This window comes from Salvelinus alpinus, chromosome 2 (genome assembly GCF_045679555.1).
Source record: "Salvelinus alpinus chromosome 2, SLU_Salpinus.1, whole genome shotgun sequence".
Classification (NCBI taxonomy): Eukaryota; Metazoa; Chordata; class Actinopteri; order Salmoniformes; family Salmonidae; genus Salvelinus; species Salvelinus alpinus.
In genome coordinates, this window is record NC_092087.1 from 89,288,617 (window position 1) to 89,301,371 (window position 12,755).

At 41.9% G+C, this 12,755-nt stretch overlaps 1 protein-coding gene across 1 annotated transcript; it reads right to left on the reverse strand.

Moving 5' to 3' along the window:
* Positions 1-4,509: 4,509 nt before the first annotated feature.
* On the reverse strand, positions 4,510-12,208 carry LOC139541564 (Fc receptor-like protein 2). Its single transcript, XM_071346356.1, has 11 exons — positions 12,148-12,208; positions 10,771-10,848; positions 9,828-10,148; positions 9,501-9,710; positions 8,986-9,318; positions 8,538-8,891; positions 8,045-8,308; positions 7,805-7,833; positions 6,854-6,934; positions 6,426-6,506; positions 4,510-4,647 (listed from the first exon to the last, which is right to left on the reverse strand). Exons 2-11 carry the CDS (start codon positions 10,823-10,825, stop codon positions 4,510-4,512), a joined length of 1,866 nt encoding a protein of 621 aa, XP_071202457.1. The 5' UTR covers positions 10,826-10,848; positions 12,148-12,208.
* Between the last annotated feature and the right edge of the window lie 547 nt (positions 12,209-12,755).

Here is a 12,755-nt window from a genome sequence, read left to right on the forward strand (position 1 = left end):
ACAATATCTGGTGTATTTGACACACAGGAAAACACATCATCATCAACATAAAACCAGCTTCCCTTTAACTTCTTCTGGCTGCAGGGGCAGTATTGAGTAGCTCTGATAAAAGGTGCCCATTTCAAACGGCCTCGTACTCAATTCTTGCTCGTACAATATGCATATTATTATTACTATTGGATAGAAAACACTCTCTAGTTTCTAAAACCGTTTGAATTTCGTCTGTGAGTGAAACAGAACTCATTTGGCAGCACACTTTCTGACCAGGAAGTGGAAAGTCTGAAATCGATGCTCTGTTCAACGGCCTGCCTATAAATTGGCATGATTCGTATCGATATACAGGCACGTCATACACCTTCCCCTAGATGTCAAGAGGAAGTGAGAGAAGAAATGAAGTGATTATCTTGGTCTGAAGTGGAATAAATCCTCTTGGAATGACGTGTCCGCCATTTCCTGTTTTTTCGAAAGTGCGAAGATGAACCTGGAATTGCCTTCTGGAAAGCTGTCGTTATAGGCGAATACTATCTCCGGCTTTGATTTTATTTGATACATGTTACAATATCATTGTAAAGTATGTTTTTTCAATATAGTTTTATTAGATTATTAAAAAAAATTCGGGACGTTAGGCGTGTTGCGTTGTTTGACTTTGTTCACGAAGGAGAGCTTAGCGCCACTTGGCCAGTGTGCTTGCCAATTCAAGAGGGAAAGAGGTCGTTCTAAATCCAAACAACGACTGTTCTGGACAAAGGACCCCTTGTACAACATTCTGATGGAAGATCACCAAAAGTAGGACCCATTTTGGGATGCTATTTCATATATCTGTCGAACTGTGCTATCGCTATCGTTTGCCTTGAATCAATGCTGTTGTATGTTAGCTATTGTAGTAAGCTAATATAACGCTATATTGTGTTTTCGCTGTAAAACACTTAAAAAATCGGAAATATTGGCTGTATTCACAAGATCTTTGTCTTTCATTTGCTGTACACCAAGTATTTTTCAGAAATGTTTTATGATGAGTATTTAGGTATTTGACGTTGGTGTCTGTAATTACTCTGGTTGCTTCGGTGCTATTTCTGACTGTAGCTGTGATGGTAGCAGCAATGTAAAACTGATTTATACCTCAAATATGCACATTTTTCGAACAAAACATAGATTTATTGTGTAACATGTTATAGGACTGTCATCTGATGAAGTTGTTTCTTGGTTAGTTTGGTTGGATCTTGGTTAGTTAGGTTGGCTTTGTGCATGCTACCTGTGCTATGAAAAATGGCTGTCCAGTTTTGTATTTGGTGGTGAGCTAACATAAATATACGTGGTGTTTTCGCTGTAAAACATTTAAAAAATCGGACATGTTGGCTGGATTCACAAGATGTTTATCTTTCATTTGCTGTATTGGACTTGTTAATGTGTGAAAGTTAAATATTTAAAAAAATATATATTTTGAATTTCGCGCCCTGCACTTGGACGGGCTACTCCTAAACACAACCCACCATCACTGTGTCTCATGTTAATACTACTCCTAAACACAACCCACCATCACTGTCTCATGTTAATACTACTCAAACACAACCCACCATCACTGTGTCTCATGTTAATACTACTCCTAAAGCTCTTACGAAGCATCAACTCAATCACTCTTACTCTTACTGTCACTCTGTTGCTCTGAGAGCTCTTAAAATAGCATGTTAAAGTGTTTATGTGAAACAACATGTACAATGTACTTCCCATCTTTTGTAGCAGACAATATAGCTCAGTATTTTTCAAGGGTGCCAATAATTTTGGTCGTGACTGTATATCTAACAATCAGATGAATATGTCAAAATACATGTATACACACACACACACACACACACGCACACACGCACACACACACACACACATACACACACACACACACACACACACACACACACACACACACACACACACACACACACACACACACACACACACACACACACACACACACACACACACACACACACACACACACACACACGCACACACACATGCACACACACAGTTATACTTGACCCTGTTATACTTTGACAGTAAACATGACCCTATTGAATGGAGATCTGGGTATTACAGGTGAAACCACAGTCCAGGGTCTGTATTCACAAAGTGTATCAGAGTAGGAGAGCTGATCTGGGATCAGTTTAGCCTTTTAGATCATAATTATACGGACCATCTGAGACACTTTATGAATACAGGCCCTGATGTACCAACCAAAACACAGTTCAAAATAAACCAACAAGAACAAAGATACAGGAAGTCATGTGATGTATGGCTAAAAACTTCAAAACAAAACTATATTTCAAGATATCGTCAAGTGTACTTACAGAGTGAAGTGAAGGGGAGAGGTCTTGAACAGTTAGTCAACGTACTGTCACTGTGTGGAAACAAGAAGTAGTCTACTGTAAGTATTAGTAGAAGCAGGCGTAGTCTAAGTGTGAGTTCTGTGGTTGACACATTTTAAAGTTGCCTAGTCAGGGCATTAACATGCAGCAACAGCATGTCACATAAGGGATGTTACTGTATCTAAATAGAAAATGGTCTAAAGTCAGCATACTGTAGTTCCATTTCTTTATTTGAGGAGTGGGCCTACATGTTTAACAAGAGACAAAATGTGACCCATTCCCATCACTCCTCATCAGCTGGTACTGAAGGTTCCAGAACAGATGAAAGGCGTTGTATGTTTGGTTCCAGTGTTCCATACTAGAGCGCTCCCTACTGGCAACTCAACATTACTACATCCTCCAGTCTATATGTCTCCACTTGTCTAGGAAATCCCAGACGAAGTGAAACAGCCACAACCTTGTTAACATTGTTAGAGGCAACCTGTCTGCCCAGGGAGACTAATATGTCCCAATCATATCCTCTTCCACTTGGTTCAATAACAACATAACAAAGTGACACTAAGGCCGAGGGAGGGAAGGGGGAAGGAAATCACTTTGATTGACACTTCAAACACTCATACTGTATGTCCAGTGTGCTGTCTGTGCTGTGTGTCAGAGGACTACAGAAGGGGTGACACCCCCCAACACCCCATTCTATCCAAGCCTCCTGTTCTCTTTTAAAGTAGGGAAAATGTCTTCCTCTTTTTCAATCTTCATATTCATTATTCTGTTCTTCCTCTTCCTCCCTCTGTCATATCCGGAAGGTGCGTGGTGTTCAGGGTGGTAAGAGTTGCCATGGCTTCCTGTATCTTCCTCTCTGATCAGGCTTATGGTTGAAGAGAGAAAGAGTGTGAGAGATACGGGAGCGAGAGAGAGAGAGAGGTGGGGGTTAGGGAGAGAGAGAGGGTGGAAGAGAGAGAGAGGAGAGGGGGTTAGAGAGAGAGAGAGGGGGGGTTAGGGAGAGAGAGGGGGGAAGAGAGAGAGAGGAGAGGGGGTTAGAGAGAGAGAGTGAGAGAGATAGAGGGGGAGAGAGAGAGAGAGCGAGAGAAAAAAAGAAAGGTACGGGAGCGAGAGAGAGGGAGAGGTGGGGAAAGAGAGAAAGAGAGAGAGGGGGAGAGAAAGAGAGAGGGGGAGAGATAGAGAGAAAGAGAAGAGGGGGAGAGAGAGGGGGGGTAGGGGGAGAGAGGGGGGAAGAGAGAGAGAGGAAAGGGGGTTAGAGAGAGAGTGTGAGAGATAGAGGGGGAGAGAGAGAGCGAGAGAAAAAAAGAAAGGTATGGGAGCGAGAGAGAGGGAGAGGGGGGGAAAGAGAGAAAGAGAGAGAGAGAGAGGGGGGAGAGAGAGAGAGAGGGGGAGAGAGAGAGAGAGAGAGAGCGAGAGAAAGAAAGAGAGATAAGGGAGCGAGAGAAAGAAAGGGGTGTGGAGAGAGAAAGAAAGAGGGGGAGAGAGAGAGAGAGAGAGAGAGCGAGAGAGCGGGGGGGGAGAGAGCGAGAGAGGGGGGAGAACGAGAGAGAGAGCGAGAGAAAGAAATAGAGAGAAGGGAGCGAGAGAAAGAGAGGGGTGTGGAGAGAGAAAGAGAGAGGGGGAGAGAGAGAGAGAGAGCGAGAGAGCGGGGGGGAGAGAGCGAGAGAGGGGGGGAGATCGAGAGAGGGGGGGGGGGGTGGGGGGAGAGAGAGGGGGGAGAGAAAGAGAGAGGGTAGAGGGGGTTAGAGAGAGAGAGACATTGTTACAAAACTGTATATTGACATAATGTGACATTTGAAATGTCTATAGTCATTTGGAGCTGTTGTGAGTGTAATGAACACTGTACATTTTTTTTGTGTTAATTTGACTTTTGTTTATTATCTATTTCCCTTTATTTGGCAATGTAAACATATATTTCCCATGTCAATTAAGCCCTTTGAATTGATTTGAAATTAATTTAATTGATAGAGAGAGAGAGAGAAACCTGAAAGTGAAAGTCCTCAAAGGTGCTGCCAATGCTAAAACTGTCTTTTGGGCACTAGAGTCCTCTGTCTATCTCTATGGAGGTATGATATATGAGTTGATTGGTAAAAACCTGCTTAAATATGTTTATAAATGATAGCTGATGTTTTGACAAAGACAGATGTCCTTACTCTGTGGAGGCGTACTGGAAGGCTGAGGAGGTGTTGAGGCCTATAGGGTTGGTTCTATGAGGAGAGGGAGGGGTTCTCTGCATCCAGCGGTCTGGGTACCTGATCACCAGCCTGGTGCTCTCCAGCTCCACCCCCTGGACAGGAGGACAAACAGCAGGCACCAATGTGTGGGAGGAAACACTGTTGAACTGACGACCGACGTCAGCTTGCAGGCGCCAGGCCACAAGGAGTTACTAGAGCATGATGAGACAAGGACATCCCGGCCGGCTAAACCCTCCACTAACCCAGATGACCCTGGGCCAATTGTGCTCCGCCTCATAGGTCTCCCGGTCACAGCCGGCTGTAACAGTCCGGGATCAAACCCGGGCCTGCAGTGCTGCCTTAGCACTCATTGTAGAATTTGTGATTTCCAACTTGTTGTGTAATGTTTATGTCCAATGGCCAATGAGCACTGACACGTTTTATCCATCATTTCATATGACAAGGATTGAGAAGGATTTGCCAGTAGATTGACATTAGATTGACAGTAGATTAACATTTCGAGCTTTACCTGTAGGATTTGCGGTGACGTAGTGTCCCCATGAGTGACAGAACACTGAGCCAATCACAGCACAACTGGAGAACATTACCAACCCCTACGCTCCGTATTTTATGCTGGCTGCCCCGCCACCACAGAAAACACTAAGCTGCAACACCTGCATTTTGGAGCTGCCTCACTCAAGAAAGCAAAAACGAGACCATGTTTGTATGCGACTTTATTAACTCAATGCTTTTTACTTTGTTTAAACTTTGTTTGCAAACTGATATGTGACACGTATTAATGTCAAAATAAGCAAAAAAAACTACATAAAAAGCTAACCATGGGGCTGAAAACAGATTTAGCTCTGTCCCAGCTGCCTTGAATGACGTGTCACCACTGCATGTATTTAGAGATTATAGACAAGTTGACTAACAAATAGCCTACCAAAATGTTGGAAATTAGAAGTAAAAACTGCAAATGTTTAAATGTATGTAATGGACTGATTACATTTATTTTTATATAAAAATTATATCATGACACTGAACAATATGGTATTACGTAATATAAAATGAGTAATAATACCTGACAGCAATACAAAGTAAATCATCATTGAACACATCAGGAGAAACTTGACCCAAGAGCTAAAAATATTAAAAAGCTGTTATCAGTATTATTAATGTTAGTTCCTGAGGAAAGTAGGACTATTGATGTTATAAAACATCTTTGTGGTAAAATCCCTTAGAAAAAGATCTGAAATAAAACTAAAGATAGTAAACACATTGGTACACAAGAAAATGTGGCTATTTACATCATAAAAATGTGTAATTTGAAAAATATAACCCATCTCATTTATCATCAATATACATAATCATCATTATAAGAAAATAAAATATATATTCCAGCATTTACTGAAAAGTTCATGGTCTGGAAAACTTCTAGATTTGGCAGCAATAGAATAGAGGTGTAAGGCCTAGTTTTGTATTGGAACCTTCAGTCCAGGTTCTGTGGTGGTTCTCTTCAGTCCAGGTTCTGTGGTGCTTCTCTTCAGTCCAGGTTCTGTGGTGCTTCTCTTCAGTCCAGGTTCTGTGGTGCTTCTCTTCAGTCCAGGATCTGTGGTGCTTCTCTTCAGTCCAGGATCTGTGGTGCTTCTCTTCAGTCCAGGTTCTGTGGTGCTTCACTTCAGTGGGTGATTCCCCTCACATTCTGAAAGAAGACATACTGAAGTAGCACTCCCACTAAACATTTTATACACACACACACACACACACACACACACACACACACACACACACACACACACACACACACACACACACACACACACACACACACACACACACACACACACACACACACACACACACACACACACACACACACACACACACTTACTGCCAGGGTGTCATACTCTGGTGACCTGGTCTTCATGTTCAGAGGTGTGTACGTATCACTGTTAGGGTCAGGATGGACACTCTGTGGACAGAAAGAGTGACAGAGCGAGAAAGAGAGAGCGGGAGAGAAGGAGAGGGAGGGAGAGAGAGAGAGAGAGAGAGAGACAGAGAGGGAGGGAGGGAGAGGGAGGGAGACAGAGACAGAGAGAGAGAGAGAGAGAGAGAGAGAGACAGACAGATAGAGAGAGAGAGAGAGAGAGAGAGAGAGAGAGAGAGAGAGAGTGGGAGACAAGGAGAAGGAGAGGGAGGGAGAGAGGAAATGCATGTGTTCACTGAAACACTAGTCTTTCCATCATTTTCTCTAAACACATTCAAGTATAAAACACAAACACACTCACAAACAATCAATATGAATGATAAGAGACTTACTGCCAGAGTGTCATAGTCAGGGGACATGGTCCTCATGTTCAGAGCTGTGTACGTGTCACTGTTACAGTCAGGACGGACACTCTGTGGAGAGAGAGGTAACAATGAAAATAGTATGAGAGAGACTGTCATGTCACTGTTAGTCAGGACGGACACTCTGTGGAGAGAGAGAGAGGTAACAATGAAAATAGTATGAGAGAGACTGTCATGTCACTGTTAGTCAGGACGGACACTCTGTGGAGAGAGAGAGAGGTAACAATGAAAATAGTATGAGAGAGACTGTCATGTCACTGTTAGTCAGGACAGACACTCTGTGGAGAGAGAGGTAACAATGAAAATAGTATGAGAGAGACTGTCATGTCACTGTTAGTCAGGACAGACACTCTGTGGAGAGAGAGAGAGGTAACAATGAAAATAGTAGGAGAGAGACTGTCATGTCACAGTAAATGAATGAAAACGGAGTTATAACCCCCTGGGTGCACGTTTAGTTTGTTGCCCCATTAAGACACAGCTGAAACCCTGTTGTAACTAATATAATCACCTGTGTGTCTGTTGTGGCATCACTTCCTCCTGTGGATCTCCTGTAAAGAGGGACAGAGTGAGTTCTGCTCTCTACTGACCTCTAGTGGAAGTTGATATGTTACTAATACATTTTAGCAGGTTTCTTACTTTATCTTTATTTAACTAGGCAAGTCAGTTAAGAACAAACTCTTATTTTCAATGACGGCCTAGGAACAGTGGGTTAATTAACTGCCTTGTTCAGGGGCGGAACAACATATTTTTACCTGAAGGGCGTTGGGCCAATAAATGAATGACAGAATGAAGTTAATAACAAATCAGAGGTCTAAGGTGAAATAATAATACAAACATCAATGTTCCCTTCTTCACTCACCTGAACCACATGAGTCCAGAGAGACAGAGGATGAGAACCAGAACAACCACTATGATTCCTACAGCTGCAGTCAGAACTGAGGTCTGTTTCCCTAAAAGACAAATGGATGATATGAGAACATGTTATTATGAAGTGAAAATGAATATACAGCAATACAGGACATTAATGCAATACTTGTGTATAGAAGCCTATGTATAGTTATAAACCAAAGTGTAATAAGGTAAACCATGAGAAGATTACCTTGAAACATAATTTCTTATTGAACATCATTTTGTATTGAAGTATTGAAGATGTAACTTTACCTGCTACAATGATCATCAGAGCTGTAGAGTTCATAGATCCTCTTCCATTCTGGACCTCACAGTAATATTCTCCACTGTCCTCAGAGATGATGTTAGTGATGCTGTAACTCTGTCCTGATGCTTTTGGTGAGGTTACGTTCTTCTTGTACCAGGTGTATTTGTCCACAGGTGGGTTGGCATCACTGCTGCAGGTCAGAGTCACTGAACTGCCCTCCACTATTTCACCAGAGGGACTGACTGACATTGAGGTGTTCTTTGGACCATCTGGTGTTGAAGATGACAGAAAAATAACAACTCATATAACATGTAAGACACCAAAAGATTATGTAAATTAGTATAGATTAGTATATTACACTGACATGTTGAACCATGTATTACAGAGATGATGTAAATTAGTATAGATTAGTATATTACACTGACATGTAGAACCATGTATTAGAGAGATGATGTCAATGACTTTCACTGTAGATATATCAACACCCCATGTACTCACATCTGACAGTGAGAGTCTCTTCTGGAGAGAGGATTCTCTCTAAGCCTTTTACAGCACAGGAGTAGTTCCCTGCATCCTCACTGATGACTTGGTCTAGGATCAGGCTGTTATAACTGATGACTGGGTCTAGGATCAGACTGTTATAACTGGTGACTGGGTCTAGGATCAGGCTGTTATAACTGGTGACTGGGTTTAGGATCAGACTGTTATAACTGCTGACTGGGTTGGTTAGACGTTGTCTGTTCTTGTACCAGATGTAGGTGGGGTTGAGACCGACTGTACATTTGGTTCTACATCTCAGTGTGACTCTCTCCCCCTCTGACACAGACGTAGGATCCATCTCCAACAGGATATCTAAGAGGAAACATCAGTCATATTTGACTCCAGACAGGCTTGTCATGTGATTAGACTTGTCCTATTACAGTACTAACTGTAGGTGGACTATTACCTGTGACAGTCAACATCACACCAGGAAGGCCAGAAAATCTCCCCTTATTTGTTGTTCGTAATCTGAATTTGTGTTCAGCCGAGTCCTTCTCTGTCAGGTGTGTTATTGTCATGGTGTGGTGGTTCTCTGTGTTTCTATTGTACTCCACACGACTTGCATACTCTGGATATGACTTGAGATCTACAGTGTGTTTCTGTGTAAACCAGAATGAACCTTGTTCTATATAACTAGTGGGATGAGTGTAAGAGCAGGATATGTTCACTGTGGAGCCCTTCAAGACACAGATTCTCCTCTTGGTGTAAGTCACACTCCAGCAGTCGTGACCCTGAGCACCTGAAACATAAAGAGGCTCTCTGTTAATAGTTTTAAATTTTCATGTCTTGTTTCTTCAGGTGCAAAGTAAAGAAGTAAACTGTTCATTTCAAGTCGTTTCAGTATAAATCATAACCATTTGAGCTGTTGGTTTTGCTAGAGTGAAACACTGTGTTTGAATCAACACTTTTTCTCCCACTCACACACTGCAGGAGAGCGGAGATCCTCATGGCCTTTTACAGCACAGGAGTAACTGTCTACATAGTTACTGGAGACTGGGTCTTTGTACTGGGGGGAGGTGCTCTCATCTAGATGTTGTCTGTTCTTGTACCAGATGTATGTGGGGTTACCAGTCAGAGTACAGGTGGTTTTACAGGTCAGTGTGTTGTCATATATTCTCTCCACCTTTATATCTGAAGGGAGAGGTTATGAAACAATAATGGAGGAAGTCTGTCAGTCACCACCATTTCACTGTTCTCATAGAACATGTAATAAATGACTTGACTTGTACTATACTATTTATTTAGTACCTGTGAGACTGAGAGTGAATCCATATGAGCCATATGTCCATTCTGAATACTGGTTTGTTTTATATCTGAAGTAATATGTTGCTATGTCACTCTGTCTCAGGTCTGTGATTCTCAGGATGCAGTCTTTCTCTGTAGTTCCATGGTACTTCACACGACCTTCATAATTAGGGTCCCTTCTCAGATCATAAGGCTTACCATTCAACCATGTGTAATACCAGACTATCTTTGTGACTTGGGTCACACTGGGAATAGGACAGCGCAGGTCCACTGATGACCCCTTTAAGGCACAGACACTCCTCACAGTATATTGTCCCAGAACACCTGAAACACAGTGTCACAGGACTCAACCATGAGAGAACTTAATTTGTGACGTCAAGACTATAAAAAACAGACATTACAATATTTCATCCAAATGCATGTAAACGTGTGTAGCTGTACTATACTATACTGTACTACTATACTGTAGGACCCATCTACTCAAATGTACATTCCCTTATATCATTCTAGTATTCATTTCAATATACATCATGGAAGTAAAAAGCACTGGTTGCCAGAGTTGGGGTCAATCCCATTTAAATTCCAGTCAATTCAGAAAGTAAACCAAATTCCAATTCCACAATTTCTAAATGTTCCTAATTGAAAAGCATTGGAAATAATTGGAATTGGAATTTCAGTCTACTTCCTGAATTGAGTGGAATTGAGATGGAATTGACCCCAACTCTGCTGGTGGTTGACAACATTCTTATTCTGCTACTGCTGCTGATGTGCAGAAGTGTGAATGGAAACCAGAGATAAGCATCACTCAGTGAGGTGGGAAGTATGACTATTTAATGGTGGAGACACCTAACAGAACACACAAGCATAGCATTATGAGTCTTATCCTTTTAGACATGTCTGTAGATTAATATACAGAGCAACTAAAACATTATGAATGAGACCATACCTGCTACAGACCAGAGAAAGACCACCAACACACTTCCTGCTGTTCTCAAGGCCATTGTTGCATCGCCCACCCTGCAGTCTTAGAAACATAAACAACAACTCACTCTATAGCTGGTGAATAACTCCACCTGATACATTGAAGTAGAAACTGTAAATGGGGTACAGGGCCTCATTACTGAAAATGAACCAGGCTCATATTGTGTTGTGTTCTATTGTGCTGTATTGTTGTCTATATGAATACTGTCTGTCTGTAAGTCTATTGCACTATGTATGTAATGTGTGTGATGTGTTGCATGTCTGTCTACATCTGTCTATTTAAGATGACATTTGCGTGATGCAAAAACAATTTCCTAATGTATACAATAGTCATCATCATCATTATAAACAACAACAACAACAATCACTTATTGAACAGATGTGTAGAACTGTAAACACATATTTTCTTCATGATTGTTCTGAAGCTGTTTTTTTCTCAGAACCCCAAATATAGGAGGATAAATGTTCAATCCTCTACAGTCCATCAAGCTGTACAGCAGCCTAAAGACTGACCACCAGGTTCAATGATAGCTCCTATCTCCAAGCTGGCTAAACAGCAATGACTTACAAAACACACACACACACACACACACACACACACACATAGAGGCTGTCCAGGTGCCACGAGGGGCTGGTATTTAAGCAGCTTCTCTGTAAAGACCTGCTCCAGGTAGCCGTCAAATGAGCAGCCCACTTCCACAATGAGCCCCTCCCCCTGCCCCCTCCGTCAACAACAATATCTGGTGTATTTGGCTCACAGGAAAACACATAATCATCAACATCAAACCAGCTTCCCCTTACACAGGAACGTTTATGCATGTGTGATGATGGTGAGACTACTTGTCTAACCTCGCTGGCTATCAGGTCAACAAGGTGGTCATGTCTAGCAATGTACAAATCACACACACACACACAGACACACAGACAGACAGACAGACAGACAGACAGACAGACAGACAGACAGACAGACAGACAGACAGACAGACAGACAGACAGACAGACAGACAGACAGACAGACAGACAGACAGACAGACAGACAGACAGACAGACAGACAGACAGACAGACAGACAGACAGACAGACAGACAGACAGACAGACAGACAGACTGCACTGTTACAATGTTTGTCTGCTTGTCTATTTTACCCTGGTTAATCATCTCATCACTATGTAGATCAACACTCCTACACTGAGACACTTTATGAGTACTGACCCTGATGTAACAACCAAAACACAGCTCAAAACATAACAAGAAGTAAATGATACATTACCCTCAAGAATATGACTTATGACTAAAAACAAATAACCAGAAACTATATTTCAAGATATTGTCAAGAGTACTTACAGAGTGAAGTGAAGAGGAGAGGTCTTGTACAGTGAGTCAACTTACTGGTAGTGAGTGGGAACTGCTAGTAAGTGTCAGTTCTGTGGTTGATACATATTTAAAGTAGAACACAAGTAGCTGATACAGAACTGTCCTTCCTTCCTCTTTAAGACATTAACATGCATGAGGACCAGACCAGACCATCACAAGGGGAAGTTTTCTTTCAATAGAAAATATACAACAGACTGCATATCTAGTTGTAATTTTTCATTTGAGGAGTGCGTTTACATTGTTTAAACGTGGCCCGTTTCCAATGTATTCTATTGACGAAATACAGAATCATGTTTACTATAACCTACTATATTGAATGTTTATAATATATTATAATGTGTTGCCTTGTCCCTCTGAGTTCTACATGGAACAGGTCAAAGTTCCATTTACATTTGGTCAGTTCCATGATGTCATTCATTCTATTCTACAAACACATTCAATTTACAATCCTCATCAGCTGCATCAAAGTGGTACTGAAGGTTCCAGTGTTCTAGACTAGAGCTCCACCTAGTGGCATCTCAACATTACTGCAGTGTTCTAGACTAGAGCTCTGCCTACTGGCATCTCAACATTACTGC

Excerpts from the sequence above, each read along its gene's own strand:
- LOC139541564 (XM_071346356.1), bottom strand. The coding sequence starts at position 10,825 with ATGGCCTTGAGAACAGCAGGAAGTGTGTTGGTGGTCTTTCTCTGGTCT. Across the intron at positions 9,711-9,827 it reads ATTCACTCTCAGTCTCACAG|ATATAAAGGTGGAGAGAATA; the intron begins GTACTAAATAAA and ends CTCTCCCTTCAG. Across the intron at positions 6,507-6,853 it reads CTGACTATGACACTCTGGCA|AGTGTCCATCCTGACCCTAA; the intron begins GTAAGTCTCTTA and ends TTCTGTCCACAG.